At 44.6% G+C, this 25,765-nt stretch overlaps 1 protein-coding gene across 1 annotated transcript; it reads right to left on the bottom strand.

Annotated features, from left to right (window-relative positions):
• Window positions 1-782: 782 nt before the first annotated feature.
• Window positions 783-2,633, bottom strand: LOC125550544 (polyol transporter 5-like). Its single transcript, XM_048713567.1, has 3 exons — window positions 2,400-2,633; window positions 1,972-2,318; window positions 783-1,886 (listed from the first exon to the last, which is right to left on the bottom strand). Exons 1-3 carry the CDS (start codon window positions 2,530-2,532, stop codon window positions 939-941), a joined length of 1,428 nt encoding a protein of 475 aa, XP_048569524.1. The 5' UTR covers window positions 2,533-2,633; the 3' UTR covers window positions 783-938.
• Between the last annotated feature and the right edge of the window lie 23,132 nt (window positions 2,634-25,765).

Below are 25,765 nucleotides of genomic sequence, written 5' to 3'. Positions count from 1 at the left end.
ACCGAGTTGACGGGGTGACTCCTTGGGTTGGAGGTGAGGGCACCTTGTCGTGCGAGGTGGGTGGCCTAGGCCGGATCTATTCGGTCTGTTTGCGGGTCGTGCAAATCCACGTGGGTTGCCCTCCCCTCGGACTCGGAGGAAGATCTCCTCCATGATGTCATCCATTGGTCGTTGACCACGGCCGAGATGGTCGCCCGCCGCTGCAAAATTGTCAAGGCATTGTGGCTCGGCCTTGAGGAGTTCGAGCGCCTTGACAAGGAGAAGGCGGCCAACACACTGAAAGTGGAGCGGCTTGCCAAGGAGCAGGCCAGCATGACCCGGCGTCTGGTCGGGCTCCCCTTCTCGTCCTCACCCTCTAGTGACCATGATGCCCCTTCGGCCACCGACGTGTCCAACGTGGACTTTGACACCTACTGCCACCACACCAGAGACGCCAAGGGGAAGGGCTAATCGAGGAAGCGGTGAACTCCACAAACTATTGCACACTTTTAGTTGTATTTGTCTTAGTACATCGATCGAACTATCTATCTTTTGTGTATGTCCTGTTGAAATGAACTTGCTATGTTTGATACTATGCTATGCTATCTATCTATGTTGCATGGAATTGCAAGGTGGGGGTCTAGATATGAGGGGGAGGAGGCGGCTGCGGACACAACAAATGAGAGGTGGGCGGCCAGCGCATCCGCGGACATATAGGAGGCAGATTTGACTATTCCGACTGTTGATGCTCTAAAATATATTCTCAGTGTAGTTATTTACCCAATAACACGAGAGAGTCAATCTATTCCATTCGAGGAGTAGAAGCCTTTTATTGATCCCTATCGATGATGCAATCACAAAAGAGTTCACACATTTTTTTTTCAAAGGTTTCTACCAAACGTGCTGCGGGCCGCAACAGCGTGCATTGAACTGTGGCCGAAAACCTACAGATGACATAATCATTTGGAAAAGAGCACGTCCATCTCCTCTAGGGTCCGGCCCTTCGTCTCTGGCAGGCGCAGGAAGACGAACACGTACGCCGTGGCCGCCATACTGGCGTACAGAAAGAAGCACCCGGGCATGGTGATCCAGCCCGCTAGCGATATGAACGACATGCTTACCACCCCGCAAGTCAGCCGGTTCACCGCCATGCCCAGGCTCGAGCCCTGCGCACGCAGCCGCAGCGGCGTGATCTCTGCCGTGTACGTGGACGGGAGCGACCCCCACCCGACCGAAAACGCCGCGACCGTGGCCAGCGTGAACGCCACGCAGGCAGCCGTGCTCGCTGGCGACGTCTCGCCGATGCAGAGTGTGAGAGCCAGGCCGGTCAGCGAGGCGGCCACGCCGCCGGCGCTGGCCAGCAGGAGCGGCCGCCGGCCGAAGCGGTCGGAGAAGAGCGAGACCACGAGTATGAAGCACGTCTTGACGACACCGATGGCCACGGTGGCGCCCAAGATGGCGCTATTCGACGACATGCCTGCCTTCTTGAACATGAGCGGGCTGTACAGCAGGATGGCGTCGACGCCCAACGCTTGCTGGAGGAAGTTGAGCCCGACCACGAAGACGAGGATCCGCCGGACCATCGCCGACGGTCGAAAGATCAGCTCCCGCCACACGCCGCTATCGGCTTCTCGCGGCGCCTCGACGACCCGCTTGATCTCCTCGAACCGGAGCTCGGCCTCGGCGGCGGTATCGGAGGTGCGCACGAGCACTGCGCGCGCGTCGTCCTCGCGCCCGCGCATGGCGAGCCACCGCGGGGACTCCGGCATGGCGAGCACCCCGGCGGCGAGGAGCACCGGTGGGAGCACGCCGATGGCGTACATGACGCGCCAACTGAGGTGCACCGGCAGGCCAGCCAAGGCGTAGTTCGACACGTAACTGAGCAGGATGCCGACGTTGACAAATATCTGTGCAAGCACGGCAACGAAAGATTAATCTACGAGACGCCAAGCGCGCTCAAGCACGGCGGCAGCAGCGTGCGCCCGCACTTACATCGAGTAACGAGGAAAGCACGCCACGCGCGGAGGCCGGCGAGATCTCGGCGTTGTAGACCGGCGCGACGACGAGGGAGAAGCCAACGCCGATGCTGGTGATGAAGCGCGCGGCCATGAGCGCCGCGTAGCTGCCGCCAAGCGACATGGCGAGCGCGCCGGCCATGAGGAAGCCGTTGGCGAGCACGAGCGTGCCGCGGCGGCCCAGGAGGTCGGCCGCCCAGCCGGCGGCGAGGATGGACACGAGCATGTACACGTTCATGGACCCAGCCAGTACCTCCACCTGCTCGTCGGTGAGCCCCAGGTCCTCCCGGATGAAGAGCTGCGCGCCGCTCATCAGCGCGAGATCTGCAGCAAATTAACAGGTCAGCGAGAGCACGTCGTCGCTGTAGTGTGCTACGTACCAGGAAGCAGAGTTTGGGCGCGTACTGTAACCCATGAGGATCGTGGTCATGGAGGCCAGCGTGGCGCAGCCGAAGGCGTACATGTTCCGCGGTGGCTTCTCCGTCGACGCGAGCAGCGGGGCGGTGGTCGCTCCATGGGAAGCTCCATCGTGCGCCATGGCGCTCGCGTCGTCTTGGTGTCCTCGCAGGCGCCGGTGAGGCTCGAAGTATAGTGTAGAGGTCTAGCCTGTCGACTTCAACTTGTCCACTCAGGCCTCCTTTGGTTCATAGAATAGAAATATTATAGGAATAGAAAAATAATAGAAAGTGAGATGACATGCATCTCAATTCCTATAAAAAAAGAGATGTCATTTAATGTATAGGATAGAAATTTTTTTACTGAGTCTTAGCTAATATTTTTTTCCTCCAAAATGTGAAGGATTGATTCCACAAAAATATTGTCTGATTGATTGTAGACTATTGGAAGGGGTCTTTTAAAAGTTCCCATGGAGTACCACACAATGTAGTGCATTTTTAATTTGGGGAAGTTTCTATGGATAGTCCGCACAGAGAAAATCATAAATACGAAAATCCTCCAAAGTCGTTTGAAAATCCTTTGATTAGAAAAGATTTCATTGTTCCGCATAAAACTATCCATCTGGTCCAACTAGACCCAGGGATTTCATTATGTTCTTTCTTCGGCTAGTAAATAATTGTCCATGTGTTGCAACGTAGATATAAAAATTTTAATATGTTAGGTCGCGAATTGCACATCTATTACTTGTACATATTGTGTTCAAATTGTGACGACTTTGTCTACACAATCACTATGATTTACCTGTCATTTTATTGTTGATGTGTTTGTGTATGAAAAGATTTTAATTGTAAGTCAATAAAATGTGAGGCTGTTGAGATGCTCTCATGGTAAACCAGTGGAAAAAGCATAGAGAACGGTTGGAATGGACGGTTAGAATGGAGAGAAGGGAGGGGATAACATACCTAGGGCGGGAAGTAGTGTATAGGGGTAAAATAAATGTAGCAAAAAGAATATATTCCAAAATTCGAAGAATGATGAGGACTTCTCATGTGTAAAAGTCTTGCATTCGAAACAGACCGGTGTGTTCCTTAGATCTGCATGATTGGTGTCCAAAGCGAGATCTGAATGCGTAGGTTTTTATTGCAAAAAATTGTGTGGTTGGCTTTGCGGTGTTGATTGACTCATGTGTGGGCGGCTAGTGTTAGCTTGTCTAGTAGCTGATGAAAGACGACAGGAGATTATCACCTAACACGAGCGACGTGCTGGCAAATTAAGATGCTTTGCTAGATACTCGTTGCTTGATTCTTGTAGGAGCTAGCATCCGAGGGACCGGAGGCTGATTTCTTTGTCGCCATATTGATTCCCCAAATGTAAAAAAAAAAGTAAATAGATTTTTTTGAGAAGGAAGTAAATAGATGAATACAATGGTGGTATATGAGGTTGCACGGCATGTGCAATTTGATGCCACAAGTTAAAAAATATGGACCCCCGCAAAAAAAACTTAAAAAATATGGAAAGCTGTTGGAGAAACTTGTCTCGGCGTTCATGCACGGTTCAATTCTCGTTTGGAACCATATCTGCAGCTTATGGGACGCCACAGGGTGGCCCCGGGCCCACCGTCAGTGACTAGGCTGAGCTAAGTTCAAACCAGCGACTTCCTCCTACCAACCCGAGCCCACTGTCAGTGACTAGGCTGTCAGTTTGAGTTTGTTGTCCATATATGATAACTAGGCCGAATAGTCTATGGACCAACACACAGGTGCTTAAACGGGTTGCAGTCACCGCGGCCCGTTTTTCATACGTTAGTTTATTTTTCCTTTTTAGAATTTTCTAAAATAAGTAAATCATAGTCGCAGTAGAAGTATAGTTGAAATATTCATGTCCATATATTTTGGACAGTCTCATAAAAAGTATGCATGCATTTAATAAAAACTATTAACATAAGGTTTGTAATATATTTCACCCGCAAAAAAAAGGTTTGTAATATATTTAATAAAAATATACACTTATTATTTTAAAAGTATTCATATAACTAAAAATGTATTTAAGAATTATAAAAATTTAATATATTTAAAAATAATATTTAATAGTTTTTGTTTGAGGATCTGCAGTCTAGGATTTACTAGGCTCGTATATATGTTTTAAAAATATATTTATTTATTTTCATTTGCAACGAGTATATAAATATTTTCTCAAATGCGGGCCTAGTACTTGAGGTTTTATTTTTACTATGCTTATAATTTACATATTTTCACAAGATTTTCAAAACAAAACTAACATATGAACAATGGGCTGCAGTGACTGCAGCCCATTTAACCTCTGTGTGCGTGTTAGTGTATAGGCCATTAGGCTAGTTATCGACTTATCGTATATATATATTCCATTAGCTTTGGGGATGATGGAAGATTTTGTGTCATGGCATCTTAATAGGAGTGGGGTTTTCTCGGTAAGATCAGCATATCATGAAGAATGGGGGTACCAACATGGACGAAAGTTGAGGATGACAAATTCAATTCAAGCCTCAAGTACTAGTCCAGTTTGGCGTGCCATTTGAAAGTTGCGTCTGCCATAAAAAAATAAAATTCATGTTTGGAGAACTTTGCTTGGAGCAACCCCTGCAAGGGTGTCTTAGCTAACTTCAAGTTCGGATTGTGAAAGTATTCGGCATGCTATGTTTCTAAGCCCGAGAGTGAGGGAGATTTGGCGGATCTTGGAAATGCATGAGTTAGTGTCTGAAGTGTGCTCCATTGAACCTGAAGGGGGGACAGTGCTTTGCGACCTGCTACTATCCAAAAGCTCAGTTAGACCACTGGTAAATGATGTGCATCAGAATGATCTAGTGGCAACTACAATCTTGTATGTATGGTGGGAGTGCTACAAATACACACATGGAGAACATATGTATGAACCGGCCAGGTCGGCTCAGGCAATCTCAACACTTGTGCAAAATTTCTCATGGGCAAAGTTGAAGAGCGCAAAGATTAAAAGGCATGAATGGAGTAAACCAGCAGAGGGGGTCATCAAACTAAAAGTTGAAGCCACCTTTGGTTATGATAATGGCACAGGAAGTACGGGTGCAGTGCTTCACGGCGATCATGGCTTTTTCATTGCAGTTGCATGTAGTAACATATCCTTCATGGAAGATGCGGCGACGGCGGAAGCAAGAGGACTGCGAGATGAACTCATACTCGCGAACGAGGTGGGGTGTAACAAGATACATGTGGAGGCGGACTACATGGAGGTCAGTGAGATCATGCAGAATGACGAGAATTCGCATGAGCCAGCAGCGGTGATTTATGAAGAATGTTCTTTTCTAGCTAGTAATTTTATATTCATAGTTTTTACTCATTGTCCTAGGGATGCTAATTGAAGGAAATATGCCTAGAGGAAATAATAAAGTTGTTATTTATATTTCCTTATATCATGATAAATGTTTATTATTCATGCTAGAATTGTATTAACCTGAAACTTAGTACATGTGTGAATACATAGACAAACAGAGTGTCCCTAGTATGCCTCTACTAGACTAGCTCGTTAATCAAAGATGGTTAAGTTTCCTAGCCATAGACATGTGTTGTCATTTGATGAACGGGATCACATCATTAGAGAATGATGTGATGGATAAGACCCGTTCGTTAGCTTAGCACTATGATCGTTTAGTTTATTCCTATTGCTTTCTTCATGACTTATACATGTACCTATGACTATGAGATTATGCAACTCCAGAATACCGAAGGAACACTTAGTGTGCTATCAAACGTCACAACGTAACTGGGTGATTATAAAGATGCTCTACAGGTGCCTCCGATGGTGTTTGTTGAGTTGGCATAGATCGAGATTAGAATTTGTCACTCTGATTGTTGGAGAGGTATCTCTAGGCCCTCTCGGTAATGCACATCACTATAAGCCTTGCAAGCAATGTGACTAATGAGTTAGTTGCGGGATGATGCATTACGGAACGAGTAAAGAGACTTGCCGGTAATGATACTGAACTATGTATGATGATACCGACGATCGAATCTCGGGCAAGTAACAAACTGACGACAAAGGGAACAACGTATGTTTTTATGCGGTTTGACCGATAAAGATCTTCGTAGAATATGTAGGAGCCAATATGAGCATCCAAGTTCCGCTATTAGTTATTGACCGGAGATGTGTCTCGGTCATGTCTACATAGTTCTCGAACCCGTAGGGTCCGCACGCTTAACGTTCTCTGACGATTTGTATTATGAGTTATGTGATTTGATGTACAGAAGGTTGTCCGGAGTCCCGGATGAGATCACGGACATGGCGAGGAGTCTCGAAATGGTCGAGACATAAAGATTGATATATTGGACCATGTTATTCGGACACCGGAAGTGTTCCGGATGGTTTCGGGTAAAACCGGAATGCCGGAGGGGTTACCGGAACCCCCGGGGGAACTAATGGGCCACCATGGGCCTTATTGGAGAGAGGGGAGGGGAGCCAGGGCAGCCCCCCCCCTTGCAATCTGAATTGGACAAGGGAAGCGGGGCGGCGCCCCCCTTTCCTTCTCCCTCTCTCCCTCTCCTTCCTTCCCCCTCTCTTCCTCTTGGTGGAATCCTACCAGGACTTGGAGTCCTAGTAGGACTCCCCTCCTTGGGCGCGCCCCGTAGGGCCGGCCGGCCTCCTCCTCCCCTCCTTTCTATATGGGGGAAGGGGGCACCCCATAGACACACAAGTTGATCTTTTAGCCGTGTGCGGTGCCCCCTCCACAGTTACACACCTCGGTCATATCGTCGTAGTGCTTAGGCGAAGCCCTGCACCAGTGAACTTCATCATCACCGTCACCACGCCGTCGTGCTGACGAAACTCTCCCTCGTCATCAACTGGATCAAGAGTTCGAGGGACGTCACCGAGCTGAACATGTGCTGATCGCGAAGGTGTCGTGCGTTCGGTACTTAATCGGTTGGATCACGAAGACGTTCGACTACATCAACCGCGTTACTAAACGCTTCCGCTTTCGGTCTACGAGGGTACGTAGACATACTCTCCCCTCTCGTTGCTGCTACCTCTTGAGCACTGCATTGGTTTTCCCTTGAAGAGGAAAGGATGATGCAGTAAAGCAGCGTAAGTATTTCCCTCAGTTTTTGAGAACCAAGGTATCAATCCAGTAGGAGACCACGCGCGAGTCACCTCGTACCTACACAAACAAATAAGAACCTCGCAACCAACGTGATGAAGGGGTTGTCAATCCCTTCACGGCAACTTGCAAGAGTGAGATCTGATAGAGATGATAATAATAAGATAAGTATTTTTGGTATTTTTATGATACAAGCTGAAAGTAAAGATTGCAAAATAAAATAGATGGAAACTTATATGATGGAGAATAGACCCGGGTGCCATAGGTTTCACTAGTGGCTTCTCTCAAGATAGCATAAGTATTACGATGGGTCAACAAATTACTGTTGAGCAATTGATAGAATTGAGCATAGTTATGAGAATATCTAGGCATGATCATGTATATAGGCATCACGTCTGCGACAAGTAGACCGAAACAATTCTGCATCTACTACTATTACTCCACACATTGACCGCTATCTAGCATGCATCTAGAGTATTAAGTTGATAAGAACAGAGTAACGCCTTAAGCAAGATGACATGATGTAGAGGGATAAACTCATGCAATATGATATAAACCCAATCTTTTTATCCTCGATGGCAACAATACAATACGTGTCGTTTCCCCTACTCTCACTGGGATCGAGCACCGCAAGATTGAACCCAAAGCTAAGCACTTCTCCCATTGCAAGAAAGATCAATCTAGTAGGCCAAACCAAACTGATAATTCAAAGAGACTTGCAAAGATAAACCAATCATACATAAAAGAATTCAGAGAAGATTCAAATATTGTTCATAGATAGACTTGATCATAAACCCACAATTCATCGGATCTCGACAAACACACCGCAAAAGAAGATTGCATCGAATAGATCTCCAAGAGAATCGAGGAGAACTTTGTATTGAGATCCAAAGAGAGAGAAGAAGCCATCTAGCTACTAGCTATGGACCCGAAGGTCTGAAGTAAACTACTCACACATCACCGGAGAGGCCATGGAGTTGATGTAGAGGCCCTCCATGATCAATGCCCCCTCCGGCGGAGCTCCGGAAAAGGCCCCAAGATGGGATCTCTCGGGTATAGAAGGTTGCGGCGGTGGAATTAGGTTTTCGTGGTGCTCCTGGATGTTTGGGGGGGTACATGCACTTATATAGGAGGAAGAAGTACGTCGGTGGAGCAACGAGGGGCCCACGAGGGTGGAGGGCGCGCCCCCTGCTTCGTGGCCTCCTCGATTGTTTCTTGGCTCCCACTCCAAGTCTCCTGGATCACGTTTGTTGAGAAAATCACGTTCCCGAAGGTTTCATTCCGTTTGGACTTCGTTTGATATTCCTTTTCTGCGAAACACTAAAATAGGAAAAAAAAACAGCAATTTGGGTTGGGCCTCCGGTTAATAGGTTAGTCCCAAAAATTATATAAAAGTGTAAAATAAAGCCCATTAACATCCAAAACAGATAATATAATAGCATGGAGCAATCAAAAATTATAGATACGTTGGAGACGTATCAAGCATCCCCAAGCTTAATTCATGCTCGTCCTCGAATAGGTAAATGATAAAAGAAGAATTTTTGATGTGGAATGCTTTCTAACATATTTCTCAATGTAATTTTTCTTTATTGTGGCATGAATGTTTAGATCCGAAAGATTCAAGATAAAAGTTCAATATTGACATAGAAATAATAATACTTCAAGCGTACTAACTAAGCAATTATGTCTTCTCAAAATAACATGGCCAAAGAAAGTTATCCCTGCAAAATCATATAGTCTGGCTATGCTCTATCTTCACCACACAATATATTTAAATCATGCACAACCCTGATGACTGCCAAGCAATTGTTTCATACTTTTGATGTGCTCAAACTTTTTCAATCTTCACGCAATATATGAGCATGAGCCATGGACATAATACTATATGTGGAATAGAATGGTGGTTGTGGAGAAGACAAAAAAGGAGAAGATAGTCTCACATCGACTAGGCGTATCAACGGGCTATGGATACGCCCATCAATAGACATCAATGTGAGTGAGTAGGGATTGACATGCAACGGATGCACTTAGAGCTATAAGTGTAGGAAAGCTCAACAAAAGAAATTAAGTGGGTGTGCATCCAACTTGCTTGCTCACAAGACCTAGGGCAATTTTGAGGAAGCCCATCATTGGAATATACAAGCCAAGTTCTATAATGTAAAATTCCCACTAGTATATGAAAGTGACAACATAGGAGACTCTCTATCATGAAGATCATGGTGCTACTTTGAAGCACAAGTGTGGAAAAAGGATAGTAACATTGTCCCTTCTCTCTTTTTCTCTCAATATTTTTTATTTGTGTCTTCCTTTTTTGGGGCTTTTTTATTTTTTTTATTTTTTTGTCCGAAGTCTCATCCCGACTTGTGGGGGAATCATAGTCTCCATCATCCTTTCCTCACCGGGACAATGCTCTAATAATGATGATCATCACACTTTAATTTACTTACAACTCAAGAATTACAACTCAATACTTAATATGACTCTATGTGAATGCCTCCGGCGGTGTACCGGGATGTGCAATGATGCATGAGTGACATGTATGAAGAATTATGAACGGTGACTTTGCCACAAATACGATGTCAACTACATGATCATGCAAGCAATATGACAATGATGAAGCGTGTCATAATAACGGAACGGTGGAAAGTTGCATGGAAATATATCTTGGAATGGCTATGGAAATGCCATAATAGGTAGGTATGGTGGCTGTTTTGAGGAAGGTATATGGTGGGTTTAAGGTACTGGCGAAAGTTGCGCAATACTAGAGAGGCTAGCAATTGTGGAAGGGTGAGAGTGCGTATAATCCAAGGACTCAACATTAGTCATAAAGAACTCACATAGTTATTGCAAAAATCTATTAGTTATCGAAACAAAGTATTACACGCATGCTCCTAGGGGGATAGATTGGTAGGAAAAGACCATCGCTCGTCCCCGACCGCCACTCATAAGGAAGACAATCAATAAATAAATCATGCTCCGACTTCATCACATAATGGTTCACCATACGTGCATGCTACGGGAATCATAAACTTCAACACAAGTATTTCTCAAATTCACAACTACTCAACTAGCATGACTCTAATATCACCATCTCCATATCTCAAAACAATCATCAAGTATCAAACTTCTCATAGTATTCAATGCACTTCTATGAAAGTTTTCATATTATTCCTAAAAGAAAATTTCCATGTTGTTCTAAAGGACTCTCAAAATAATATAAGTGAAGCATGAGAGATCAATTATTTCCATAGAATGAAACCACCACCGTGCTCTAAAAGATATAAGTGAAGCACTAGAGCAAAAACTATATAGCTCAAAAGATATAAGTGAAGCACACAGGGTATTCTAATAAATTTCAAATCATGTGAGTCTCTCTCAAAAGGTGTGGACATAAAGGATGATTGTGGTAAACTAAAAAGCAAAGACTCAAATCATACAAGACGCTCCAAGCAAAACACATATCATGTGGTGAATAAAAATATAGCTCCAAGTAAAGTTACCGATAGACGAAGACGAAAGAGGGGATGCCTTCCGGGGCATCCCCGAGCTTAGGCTTTTTGGTGTCCTTGGATTTACCTTGGGGTGCCTTGGGAATCCCCAAGCTTAGGCTCTTTCCACTCCTTGTTCCATAATCCATCAAAACTTTACCCAAAACTTGAAAACTTCACAACACAAAACTCAAAATAGAAAATCTCGTGAGCTCCGTTAGAGAAAGAAAACAAAACACCACTTCAAGGTAATGTAATGAACTCATTCTTGATTTATATTGGTGTTAAACCTACTGTATTCCAACTTCTCTATGGTTTATAAACTATTTTACCAGCCATAGGTTCATCAAAATAAGCAAACAACACACGAAAAATAGAATCTGTCAAAAACAGAACAGTCTGTAGTAATCTGTAGCTAACGCAAACTTCTGGAACCCCAAAAATTCTAAAATAAATTTATGGACGTGACGAATTTATCTATTAATCATCTGCAAAAATAATTAACTAAATAGCACTCCCAAATAAAAATGGCAGCAATTCTCGTGAGCGCTAAAGTTTCTGTTTTTTAGAGCAAGATTAAAAAGACTTTCCCCAAGTCTTCCCAACGGTTCTACTTGGCACAAACACTAATTAAACACGAAAAACACAACCAAAACAGAGGATAGATAAATTATTTATTACTAAACAGGAGGAAAAAGCAAGGAATAAAAATAAAATTGGGTTGCCTCCCAACAAGCGCTATCGTTTAACGCCCCTAGCTAGGCATAAAAGTAAGGATAGATCTAGGTATTGCCATCTTTGGTAGGTAATTTTTCAATGAAACACCTATTACTCTTAGGAGTTTATTTCTTTTTATTAATTATCAAGCTCCTAGGCACAAAATCAAGAAAATCATTTGTAGCAAAAGGTTCCTTAAGGATAGAGAGAAAGTTGGGCTGAACACTTATGGATTTGAGGTCTGCATTTTCCTTACTAGAAGTTTCACCCTTATTTTTAGGAACATACATTAATTTGGCAATCTTAGCATTAGGAGGAGCGTTTTTCACGGAAGAAAAGGCAGACCCATGGTTGGTAATAATATCCTCAATTTTATCAATTCTAGTGGAATCTTGATCTATCTTTTCATTAACCATAGATCCCTTTTATTTAAAAAAATTAAGAGCAACTCCTATCTTAGATCCGTATTGGGTAATTTGGTTATGGATCTTTCTATCCGAATTTTCAATTAACTCTACGGTGGCAACTTTATTTTCAATAATTTCAAGCCGTTGCATAACATGTTCCAAGGTTAAAATAGTTCCATTAACCAAAAGAGGTGGTGGGCCAAACAAATCTATCATAGCATTATAAGAATCAAAAGTATGGCTACCCAAGAAATTTCCTACGGTAATGGTATCAAGAATATATCTATTCCAAGGAGTGATGCCTACATAAAAATTGCGAAGAAGAACGGGAGTAGATTGCTTCCTAGTGGATCTATTTTGCGCATTGCAAATTCTGTACCAAGCATCTTTTAGATTTTCTCCCTCCCTTTGTTTAAAATTAAGAACTTCATTCTCGGGAGACAAAGGAGTGGATAAAGGACTAGCCATAACGACGAAGCAAGCAAAAGAAAGGGCGAACAGAAAAGGAGGGCGAATAAAATGGCAAGGGTGAAGTGGGGGAGAGGAAAACGAGAGGCAAATGGAAAATATTGTAATGCGGAGGATAAGAGTTGTGATGGGTACTTGGTATGTCTTGACTTGGCGTAGATCTCCCCGGCAACGGTGCCAGAAATCCTTCTTTCTACCTCTCGAGCACTGCGTTGGTTTTCCCTTGAAGAGGAAAGGGTGATGCAGTAAAGCAGTGTAAGTATTTCCCTCAGTTTTTGAGAACCAAGGTATCAATCCAGTAGGAGACCGCACGCGAGTCACCTCGTACCTACACAAACAAATAAGAACCTCGCAACCAACGCGATAAAGGGGTTGTCAATCCCTTAACGACCACTTGCAAGAGTGAGATCTGATAGAGATGATAATAATAAGATAAGTATTTTTGGTATTTTTATGATATAGATTGAAAGTAAAGATTGCAAAACAAAATAGATAGAAACTTATATGATATAGAATAGACCCGGGTGCCATAGGTTCACTAGTAGCTTCTCTCAAGATAGCATAAGTATTACGGTGGGTGAACAAATTACTGTCGAGCAATTGATAGAATTGAGCATAGTTATGAGAATATCTAGGCATGATCGTGTATATAGGCATCACGTCCGCGACAAGTAGACCAAAACGATTCTACATCTACTACTATTACTCCACACATCGACCGCTATCCAGCATGCATCTAGAGTATTAAGTTCATAAGAACAGAGTAATGCCTTAAGCAAGATGACATGATGTAGAGGGATAAACTCATGCAATATGATATAAACCCCATCTTTTTATCCTCGATGGAAACAATACAATACGTGTCATTTCCCCTACTGTCACTGGGATCGAGCACCACAAGATTGAACGCAAAGCTAAGCACTTCTCCCATTGCAAGAAAGATCAATCTAGTAGGCCAAACCAAACTGATAATTCGAAGAGACTTGCAAAGATAAACCAATCATACATAAAAGGATTCAGAGAAGATTCAAATATTGTTCATAGATAGACTTGATCATAAACCCACAATTCATCGGATCTCGACAAACACACCGCAAAAGAAGATTACATCAAATAGATCTCCAAGAGAATCAAGGAGAACTTTGTATTGAGATCCAAACAGAGAGAAGAAGCCATCTAGCTACTAGCTATGGACCCGAAGGTCTGAACTAAACTACTCACACATCACCGGAGAGGCCATGGATTTGATGTAGAGGCCCTCCGTGATCAATGCCCCCTCCAGCGGAGCTCCGGAAAAGGCACCAAGATGGGATCTCTCGGGTACAGAAGGTTGTGGCGGTGGAATTAGTTTTTCATGGTGCTCCTGGATGTTTGGGGGGTACGTGGACTTATATAGGAGGAAGAAGTAGGTCGGTGGAGTAACGAGGGGCCCACGAGGGTGGAGGGCGCACCTAGTGGGGTAGGCGCGCCCCTGCCTCGTGGCCTCCTCGATTGTTTATTGGCTCCCACTCCAAGTCTCCTGGATCACGTTTGTTGAGAAAATCACGTTCCCCAAGGTTTCATTCCATTTGGACTTCGTTTGATATTCTTTTTCTGCGAAACACTGAAATAGGCAAAAAAACCAGCAATTTGGGCTGGGCCTCCGGTTAATAGGTTAGTCCCAAAAATGGTATAAAAGTGTAAAATAAAGCCCATTAACATCCAAAACAGGTAATATAATAGCATGGAGCAATCAAAAATTATAGATACGTTGGAGACGTATCAGTTGCTATGCATCTCCTATATAGATCTTGCGTGATCGTAGGTAAATTTTTTGAAATACTGTGTTCCCCAACAGTGGAAATTGAGCCAGGTCTATGCATAGATGTTATATGCACGAGTAGAACACAAAGAGTTGTGGGCGATAATAGTCATACTGCTTACCAGCATGTCATACTTTGATTCGGCGGTATTGTTGGATGAAGCGGCAGAAGGAAATATGCCCTAGAGGCTAGAATAAAGTTATTATTTATTTTCTTATTTCATGATAAATGATTATTATTCATGCTAGAATTGTATTAACCGGAAACATAATACATGTGTGAATACATAGACAAACATAGTGTCACTAGTATGCCTCTACTTGACCAGCTCGTTGATCAAAGATGGTTATGTTTCCTAACCATAAACATGAGTTGTGATTTGATAAACGGGATCACATCATTCAGAGAATGATGTGATTGACTTGACCCATTCCGTTAGCTTAGCACTTGACCATTTTAGTTTACTGCTATTGCTTTCTTCATGACTTATACATGTTCCTATGACTATGCGATTATGCAACTCCCGATTATCGGAGGAACACTTCGTGTGCTACCAAACGTCACAATGTAACTGGGTGATTATAAAGGTGCTCTATAGATGTCTCCGATGGTACTTGTTGAGTTGGCATAGATCAAGATTAGGATTTGTCACTCCGATTGTCGGAGAGGTATCTCTGGGCCCTCTCGGTAATGGACATCACTATGAGCCTTGCAAGCAATGCAACTAATGAGTTAGTTGCGGGATGATGCATTACGGAACGAGTAAAGAGACTTGCCGGTAACGAGATTGAGCTAGGTATTGAGATACCAACGATCGAATCTCAGGCAAGTAACATACCGATGACAAAGGGAACAACGTATGTTGTTATGCGGTTTGACCGATAAAGATCTTCGTAGAATATGTAGGAGCCAATATGAACATCCAGGTTCCGCTATTGGTTATTGACCGGAGACGTGTCTCGGTCATGTCTACATAGTTCTCGAACCCATAGGGTCCGCACGCTTAACGTTCGGTGACGATCGGTATTATGAGTTTATGTGATTTGATGTACCGAAGGTAGTTTGGAGTCCCGAATGTGATCACGGACATGACGAGGAGTCTCAAAATGGTCGATACATAAAGATTGATATATTAGACGACTATATTCAGACACCGGAAGTGTTCCGGGTGATTTCGGAGAAAACCGGAGTGTCGGAGGGTTACCGGAAACCCCCCGGGAGAAGTAATGGGCCACATGGGGCCTTAGTGGAGAGAGAGAGGGCTGGCCAGGGCTGGCCGCGCGCCCCCTCCCCCTCTGGTCCGAATTGGACTAGGGAAGGGGGGCGGTGCCCCCCTTTCCTTCTCCCTCTCCTCCTTCCTTTCCCCCTCCTAGTAGGAGTAGGAAAGGGGAGTCCTACTCCTACTAGGAGGAGGACTCCTCCTCCTGGCACGCCCTACAAGGGCCAGCCGGCCTCCCCCTTGCTCCTTTATATACGGGGGTAGGGGGCACCCTAGAAAACACAAGTTGATTGTTCCAAGCCGTGTGCGGTGCCCCCCTCCACCATAATCCACCTCGATCATATTGTAGCGGTGCTTAGTCGAAGCCCTGCGTCGGCAGCAACATCATCACCATCATCACGCTGTCGTGCTGACGGAACTCTCTCGTGAAGCTCTGCTGGATCGGAGTTTGTGGGACGTCATCAAGCTGAATGTGTGCTGAATTCGGAGGTGCCGTGCATTCGGTACTTGGAACGGTCGGATCATGAAGACGTTCGACTACATCAACCGCGTTCTCATAACACTTCCGCTTACGGTCTACGAGGGTACGTAGACAATACTCTCCCCTCTCGTTGCTATGCATCACCACGATCTTGCGTGTGCGTAGGATTTTTTTTGAAATTACTACGTTACCCAATAGTGGTGTCCGAGCCAAGTTTATGCGTAGATGTTGTATGCACGAGTAGAACACAAAGGAGTTGTGGCCGTGGGTATATCCATATTGCTTGCCGTCACTAGTTGATCTTGATTCAACGGCATTGTTGGATGAAGCGGCCCAGACCGACATTACGCATACGCTTACGCGAGACTGGTTCTACCAACGTGCTTCGCACACAGGTGGTTAGTGGGTGTATGTTTCTCCAGCTTTAGTTGAATCGGATTCAATGAACAGGGTTCTTTCTGAAGATCAAAAAACAACCACTATACCGCGTTGTGGTTTTTGATGCGTAGGTAAGAACGGTTCTTGCTCAGCCCATAGCAGCCACGTAAAACTTGCAACAACAAAGTAGAGGACGTCTAACTTGTTTTGCAGGGCATGTTGTGATGTGATATGGTCAAGGCATGATGCTATATTTTATTGTATGAGATGATCATGTTTTGTAACGGAGTTATCGGCAACTGGCATGAGCCATATGGTTGTCGGTTTATTGTATGCAATGCAATCGCCCTGTAATTGCTTTACTTTATCACTAAGCGGTAGCAATAGTCATAGAAGCAATAGTTGGCGAGACGACAACAATGCTACGATGGAGATCAAGGTGTCGCGCCGGTGACGATGGTGATCATGACGGTGCTTTGGAGATGGAGATCAAAGGCACAAGATGATGATGGCCATATCATATCACTTATATTGATTGCATGTGATGTTTATCCTTTATGCATCTTATTCTGCTTGATTGACGGTAGCATTATAAGATGATCTCTCACTAAATTTCAAGGTACAAGTGTTCTCCCTGAGTATGCACCGTTGCCAAAGTTCGTCGTTCCGAGACACCACGTGATGATCGGGTGTGATAAGCTCTACGTTCACATACAACGGGTGCAAGCCAGTTTTGCACACGCAGAAATACTCAGGTTAAACTTGAAGAGACTAGCATATGCAGATATGGCCTCGGAACACTATGACCAAAAGGTCGAGCGTGAATCATATAGTATATATGATCAACATAGTGATGTTCACCATTGAAAACTACTCAATTTCACGTGATGATCGGTCATGGTTTAGTTGATTTGGATCACGTGATCACTTAGATGATTAGAGGGATGTCTATCTAAGTGGGAGTTCTTAAATATGATTAATTGAACTTTAGTTTATCATGAACTTAGTACCTGATAGTATTTTGCTTGTCTATGTTGTTGTAGATAGATGGCCCGTGCTGTTGTTCCGTTGAATTTTAATGCGTTCCTTGAAAAAGCAAAGTTGAAAGATGATGGTAGCAATTACATGGACTATGTCCATAACTTGAGGATTATCCTCATTGCTGCACAGAAGAATTACATCCTGGAAGCACCGCTAGGTGCAAAACCCGCTGCAGGAGCACCGCCAAATGTTATGAACGTCTGGCAGAGCAAAGCTGATGACTACTCGATAGTTTAGTGTGCCATGCTTTACGGCTTAGAACCGGGACTTCAACGGCGTTTCGAATGTCATGGAGCATATGAGATGTTCCAGGAGTTGAAGTTAATATTTCAAGCAAATGCCCGGATTGAGATATATGAGGTCTCCAATAAGTTCTACAGCTGTAAGATGGAGGAGAATAGTTCTGTCAATGAACATATACTCAAAATGTCTGGGTATAACAATCACTTGATTCAACTAGGAGTTAATCTTCCGGATGATAGTGTCATTAGCAGAATTCCTCAATCACTGCCACCAAGCAACAAGAGCTTCATGATGAACTATAACATGCAAGGGATGGATAAGACAATTGTAACATCCCAAATTTTCAATTTGGAATGTTATACATAGATCATTATTGCATATCATATTTTATTGCATTTCGTCTCGTGATCCTTGAAACCCTAAGCAACTCAAGGACCCTCGGAGAGAGTTGGGGATATCCCCGGTTTTTGAATTTGATTTTATCAAATTTTGAAACGAGGATTTTGGTTTTAATTATTTTTCCCTCCAAAAATATTTCATATTAAAATATATGAGATGAGATAATATGACTTCTCCAAAATAAATGAAATATTGGAGGAAAAATATTAAAATCATTTTGTTTTATTTTGGATTTTATTGCAATTTTATTTGCTTTAGAAAAATTGCACGTTTTCAAAAGTGCATTTTAGGGCCAAGAAAATGTTCATCTCATTCTAAATATTTCATTTAGACGGTGGAAATTTGCTTTGGCATTTTTAGATTTTTATTTTATTTTCTAGGATTTTTCTTAGTTTCGGCGGAATTATTTTAAACAAAAGTTTCCGGACCCAGCTGGGCCGAAGCCTAGCCGGCCCGTCCTGGCCGTCTCCCTCGCGCGCGCGCCGCCGTGCGTAGCTCGGACGCCGAGGGGAGTCCGAGTCGGACTCCTCCCGGGGCGCCCCCTCGCCCAAGCAAGCCGCCGCCGCCCCTCCTTTAAATGCCGCCGCCGAGCCCCGCCACCACCACCACCCCGCCGCCCCGCAGCCCGCTCCCGCGCCGCCGCCGGCCCACTGCCCCGCGAGCCCGCCGCCCGAGCACCGCCTCACCGGAGCCTCGCCGGAGGTACCACGCCGTTTCGCCGCCGCCGGTTTTTTTTAAAAAGAAAACCAATTCGGTTTTTTTAGAAAAAACCTAGCCCGTTTTTTCCGGTTTGTCGGTTTTTTTCCGGTTATTCCTTTTCGTGGACGTTCGTTTTAACGAACGGTTTTCGCCCGTTAGTTATAGACAATGAACGCTCGTTCGTTAGCCTGTTTGTCAGTTTTCTTTTATCGGATTTTTCCGCGGTTATTTCTGATTGTGATTTCTGATCCGATTTTCGTTCTAGTTTATCTTTTCGCTCGTTAGTAGGAATCAGGTGATTCAAGCGCCTAGATCTTCGTCTCGAGACCCTCTTCCTGTTTAACCAACTTGTACAAGTTTTTGCTACTGTAAAATTTGACCTAGGTCCAGATTAGTAAACGGATCTTGTTTTTTCGCCGTTTGAGTTTCGTTGCTCCGTTCAATTTGATTCTTTTTGCAAACCGGAGTTCTTAAGTTGAACTATTTGGTTAGATCCTTGTATTTGAGATTTATCCGTGTTTCTTAGATTTATTGCTTATGTAAGTTAATGTTTGTTTGCGATAGAATTCCCGGAATGCGAAGCATGTTATTTGGAGTCTCTAAGTTACGCGGATCGTCAACAAGGCAAGTAACACTTTGATCATACCCCTTTATCTCCCAGTTTTTATGCATTAGTACTAATCCTCAAACATTGCATGGATAGGATGTTATTAACATGTGGGTTGGGAAGTAGTTGATGAGGTAGAACCTATTACCCTGTTACATTCAAACCCCTGGGAGTTACTTCTACGTGTTGCTTATATTGTTATGCTATGCTCGTAGACGTGGTTTGGGTGAGTGAAATTCATGACAGATGTGAGATTGATAATTAATGGTTCAACTTAAGGTGGCAACTTAAATACACATCTGGGTGGATTGAGGCACCTGGAGTACCCAGTGTTGCCCGTATTTTTTTGGAAATCCCGGAGTACCCGTGTGATCTTCCTATGGACCGCCACCCAGGCTCAAAGGGAACTGGGATGATTCATGCTAGAAACTTTCGTGTGCAGCCACAAGCTATTATGGGCTCTAGCATAGTTGAGTAAGTTACGTGAAGCTCTTGAAGAGGTGGATCAACAGGTAGTGGGTTGTAGGTTTTGCATGGTCTGCCCGGAGTAGGGAGTTAATGTTTCTGAAAGACTGTGTCTCGGTCATCCGTTTCTCAAACACCATGTAGTGCGAGAAAACCAACGGAGAAGATCGAGTCTTGTGGGAAAAAGTGCGCAAACCTCTACAGAGTGTATAAACTAATCATGGTTAGCCGTGTCCCCGGTTATGGACAATCTTGAGTATCTAGTACTTGGAGTATCTTAAGTATCTCATCACTCTAAATTAATATTGTTGGGTTGATAATTACCTTAATTGGGATTGAGTTGGAGGAACCTTCTCAATGATGTTTCAACTACCATGATAGTTAAATTAAAATCTATTCCTTTGTTGTAGGGAAAAATTGGCTTTTTGCAAAAACTATAACCATAGAGCTTTTCCACCAGCCAAATATGCATGTAGTGATAGCATTATTCCGTTCTTGCTCTACTGTGTTATTTTGCCAGCATATTCCATGTGCTGACCCGTTTTCGAGCTGCAACGTATTATGTTGCAGACTTTTCAGACGAGGATTAAGGTTTGTTAGGTCGTTGCCGTGCAGCTCAGCTATGCCGTTGGAGTTGATGGACTCACTTTATCTTCCAAGCCTTCCACTGTTATCGTATTAGATGGCCTTAAGCCATATTTATTGTAATAAGTTCTCTTTGGAGACATTCGATGTAATAAGTGTGTGATTGCTACTCTGTTATAAATCCTTGAGTACTGTGTGTGTCAGCATTACCGATCCAGGGATGACACTGAAGCATAGAGACTTGACCGTTTGAGGTCGGGTCGCTACAAGATGGTATCATAGCACTCACTGACTGTAGGACACGACCACTAAGCTAAAAGCCGTAGATCACTATTCTCTTCTCATTTCTGACTCCTCTCCATTTTCTACTCTTTAGGATGGCGGGCGCAAGGAACAAGTTTGCACAACCGGATGAAGAAGCACCTTTTGGACGACACTTGAAGAAAGTCACTAGGTACCTAACACATAGGAATAGCAAGCTTCACCGGGACCTACAACGCCACTTTACCAGAAGAGGAGCGATGGATGATTCAAGTTCAAGTTCCAGGAAGAACCTTCACGCCAGTCACTAAACCCATAGAGTTTTCCTTTGATGCACCAACCTGGAGTCTAGGAAAGAGTATGGCAGCTCACATCACCATGGGACGCATTGGAGAAGTTTATCAAAAGGAGCTTAAAGACACTATCTACCAGATCTGTGGGCACCGAGATGAGAAATGGGAGATGATCAGCACCAGGAAGGATAGATCAATTGCAGCTTTCATCCAGGAACTAAACCAACACATTCGACGCCAGGAGAATCAGATGTGCGTAGGCATGATAGATCTGAAGAAGGCAATGACTAGGATTGCGGAACTGGAGGAAGAACTCAAGGCTACATGTGAAGATTATGAGGAGGAAATCATCGTACTAGTGGAGAAGAATGATGACCTGATTAAGAAGATCGGAATATTCATGGGAGACCCTACACCAGTAGAAGAAGACGAAGAACCCAAGGAGATTCGCCCGGAGGATTACATCATCATCGACGACACCGACTCCGACCTTAGCGATGATGATTTTGAAGACGGAGCTGGAGCAGATATCATGGAGTCTGCAACCGAGGAATATTTTTAGTAGACCACCACATCAGTAGTAGTATTCCACCATGTAATTAGTATAGTCCGAGCACTTTTGTGATAGTTTTAGATCGATTGTATGCCCTTGGTTGATTGATTGAGTGAAATGATTGTGTTTGTCTCATGTGCATATGGGTAGTGCTTTCTCATTAGACCTCATTCTATTCTAATCTCTCCCCTCTAACCCCCATCAGATGCCTCCAAGACGTGACCCCGGATTTGCTTTCCCACCGGAGCTCACTCAGTTGATCCAGCAACAGAATACCCTAATGCAGTTGTTAGTTCAGAACCAAGGCAACAACAACAACAACAACAATCCACCACCACCACCAGTTGACAACTTAACCCATTTTCTGAGGTTGCAGCCGCCGGTGTTTTCTAGTAGCACCGAGCCTATAGTAGCATATGATTGGCTCCGTATGATTGGAAGGGAGTTAACCACTGCAGGATGTACCGATGCTGAGAAGGTGCGTTTTTCCGCACATCAGTTGGATGGACCAGCAGCATCATGGTGGGAGAATTACACTGCCACCTACCCCATAGCCACAGTGACATGGGACCAATTTCAGCAAGCCTTCTGTACAACCCATGTCTCAACTGGAGCCATGAATTTGAAGAAGCGTGAGTTTCGCAACTTATGCCAGGGGAACCGTACTGTGGCTCAGTACGCGGATGAGTTTAGCAAGTTATCTCGCTATGCCCCTGATGATGTGGCCACAGATGCCGCAAAGCAGGAGAAGTTTATGGAAGGGCTAAATGATGAGATGAGCATGCAGCTGATGGTGGCAACATTCACCAACTACCAGGAGTTGGTAGATAAGGCTCTTATGATTGAAGGGAAGCAGCAGCAGATTGAGAGCCCTGAGAGGAAGTATGGACAAGGGAGGTATAACTCAGGAGCTCAGCAGAAGCCTCGCCTAACCCCGAACTCAGGAGGACTTGTTCATAACCATGGAGGCCACACCCATAATGGAGGAAGTAACCATAATCATACTGGCCCTAGGAATGGGAATGGGAATGGAGCAAGCAACAATCAGAACCGCCCCAATCCAGCCACACCCACCAAGAGAGACCTAAGCCACGTTACTTGTTTCAAGTGCGGGAAGACTGGACACTATGCCACGGAGTGCCCTGAAGGGAAGAATGGAAACGGAAATGGGAGCGCTGGGAAGAAGCCCAATCCATTCAACAAAGGACAAGTAAACCACGTTAGTGTGGATGAGGTTGAAGAGCAGCTAGACGCTGTTATAGGTAAGTTTTTGGTTAAGTCATTTACCGCTCTTGTTCTTTTTGATACTGGTGCATCGCATTCATACATATCAAGGGAATTCGTGGATAAGTTTAAACTACCGAGCCAAACCCTTAGGACCCCTTGTTAGTAAGCTCACCTGGAGCAGAGTATATGGCTAGTTGATGGTGTGACCAGATACCCTTAACCATTGGTAGCCATGTTTTTCCGTCCGACCTAATCATCTTGGAGTCACAAGGATTGGATGTGATATTAGGAATGGACTGGATGTCAAAGTTTGGAGGAAACATTGACTGTGTTAGTAAGTCAATTTGTCTCACCAGCCCGGAGGGAAAAGGGATCAAGTTTATATCTAGGCATGCGCCAAGAAGTAGCCAAGTAAATACCCTTACGGGAGTTGTTCAGGAGGAAGTGCCTGTAGTAAAGGATTACCCGGATGTTTTCCCAGAGGAGTTACCAGGCATGCCACCGGATCGAGATATCGAGTTTTTGATAGAGCTATTGCCAGGCATAGGGCCAATATCCAAGAGACCCTATCGGATGCCCGCGAATGATCTGGAGGAGATTAAGAAACAGATCAAGGAGTTATTGGAGAAAGGTTACATTCGACGGAGTTCATCACCATGGGGAGCCCTAGTGCTATTGGTTGAAAAGAAGGATAAATCCCTAAGAATGATTGTTGATTATCGGGCATTGAATGAAGTGACGATCAAGAACAAGTACCCATTGCCGATGATCAATGATCTGTTTGACCAGCTACAAGGAGCTAAGGTGTTTTCGAAGATCGATCTGCGATCAGGATATCATCAGTTGAAGATACGAGAGAAGGATATACCAAAGACAGCCTTCACCACACGGTACGGGCTATACGAATATACGGTCATGTCATTTGGACTGACTAACGCCCCTGCCTATTTCATGAGCATGATGAACAAGGTGTTCATGGAATATTTGGATAAGTTTGTTGTGGTGTTCATTGATGATATAATGGTATATTCGAAGAATGAAGAGGAACACAAGGAGCATTTGCGTTTAGTTCTCGAGAAACTCAGGGAACATCAGCTATATGCCAAGTTCAGAAAATGCGAGTTTTGGTTGAAGGAAGTCGGATTCCTTGGACATGTTATATCGGGAGAAGGTATAGCAGTAGATCCCACCAAGATTCAGTCAGTCACTGAATGGTTGGCACCTGTGATGCCCCCGATTAATTCGTACACTAATCATACACGCAAACGTGTATGATCAAGATCAGGGACTCACGGGAATATATCAAAACACAACTCTAGAAATAAAATAAGTCATACAAGCATCATATTACAAGCCAGGGGCCTCGAGGGCTCAAATACAAGAGCTCGATCATAGACGAGTCAGCGGAAGCAACAATATCTGAGTACAGACATAAGTTAAACAAGTTTGCCCTAAGAAGGCTAGCACAAACTGGGATACAGATCGAAAGAGGCGCAGGCCTCCTGCCTGGGATCCTCCTAAACTACTCCTGGTCGCCGTCAGCGGGCTGCACGTAGTAGTAGGCACCTCTAGTGTAGTAGTAGTAGTCGTCGGCGACGGTGGCGTCTAGATCCTGGGCTCCAACGTCTGGTTGCAGCAATCGGATATAGGAAAGGGGAAAAAGGGGGAGAAAAGCAACTGTGAGTACTCATCCAAAGTACTCGCAAGCAAGGAGCTACACTACATATGTATGCATTGGTATCAAATGGAATAAGGCTATCATATGTGGACTAAACTACAGAATGACGGAATAAGAGGGGGATAGATAGTCCTTTCGAAGACTATGCTTCTGGTAACCTCCATCTTGCAGCAGGAGAAGAGAGTAGATGGTAAGTTCTCCAAGTAGCATCGCATAGCATAATCCTAACCGATGATCCTCCCCTCGTCACCCTGTGAGAGAGCAACCACCGGTTGTATCTGGCACTTGGAAGGGTGTGTTTTATTAAGTATCCGGTTCTAGTTGTCATAAGGTCAAGGTACAACTCCAAGTCGTCCTGTTACCGAAGATCACGGCTATTCGAATAGATTAACTTCCCTGCAGGGGTGCACCACATAACCCAACACGCTCGATCCCATTTGGCCGGACACACTTTCCTGGGTCATGCCCAGCCTCGGAAGATCAACACGTCGCAACCCTATCTAGGAACAATAGAGAGGTCAGCACGCCGGTCTAAATCCTATGGCGCAGGGGTCTGGGCCCATCGCCCTTTGCACACCTGCATGTTGCGAACGTGGCCGGAAGCAGACCTAGCCTAGCAGGCGTTCCAGTCCAATCCGGCGCGCGCCGCTCAGTCGCTGACGTCACAAAGGCTTCGACTGATACCACGACGTCGAGTGCCCATAACTGTCCCCGCGTAGATGGTTAGTGCGTATAGGCCAGTAGCCAGACTCAGATCAACTACCAAGATCTCGTTAAACGTGTTATCTTGAAATAACCGCGAACGCCGACCAGGGCCAGGCCCACCTCTCTCCTAGGTGGTCTCAACCTACCATGTCGCTTCGCCACAAAGATCCACTCAGAGGGCCATCGGGACAAACGTCCTTTCGGACCCAATCCATGAATCACTCGCGGGGACTCCTACGAGTCGACCCGTCTTTGGTCACCACAAGTATCATATATTATGTATAGATATATACCCGTGATCAACTCCCGAGTGATGACGGCCCGATAGTATAGCATGGCAGACGAACAAGAATGTATGGCCACTGATGATAAACTAGCATCCTATACTAAGCATTAGGATTGCAGGTAAAGGTAACAACAGTAGTAGCAAGGACAGGCTATGCATCAGGATAGGATTAACGGAAAGCAGCAACAGGCTACACTACTCTAATGCAAGCAGTATAGAGGAGAGTAGGTGATATCTGGTGATCAAGGGGGGGGGGCTTGCGTGGTTGCTCT

This window comes from Triticum urartu, chromosome 4 (genome assembly GCF_003073215.2).
Source record: "Triticum urartu cultivar G1812 chromosome 4, Tu2.1, whole genome shotgun sequence".
Lineage (NCBI taxonomy): Eukaryota > Viridiplantae > Streptophyta > Magnoliopsida > Poales > Poaceae > Triticum > Triticum urartu.
The sequence above is the reverse complement of the archived record's forward strand: the minus strand, read 5'-3'. Positions and strand labels throughout refer to the sequence as shown.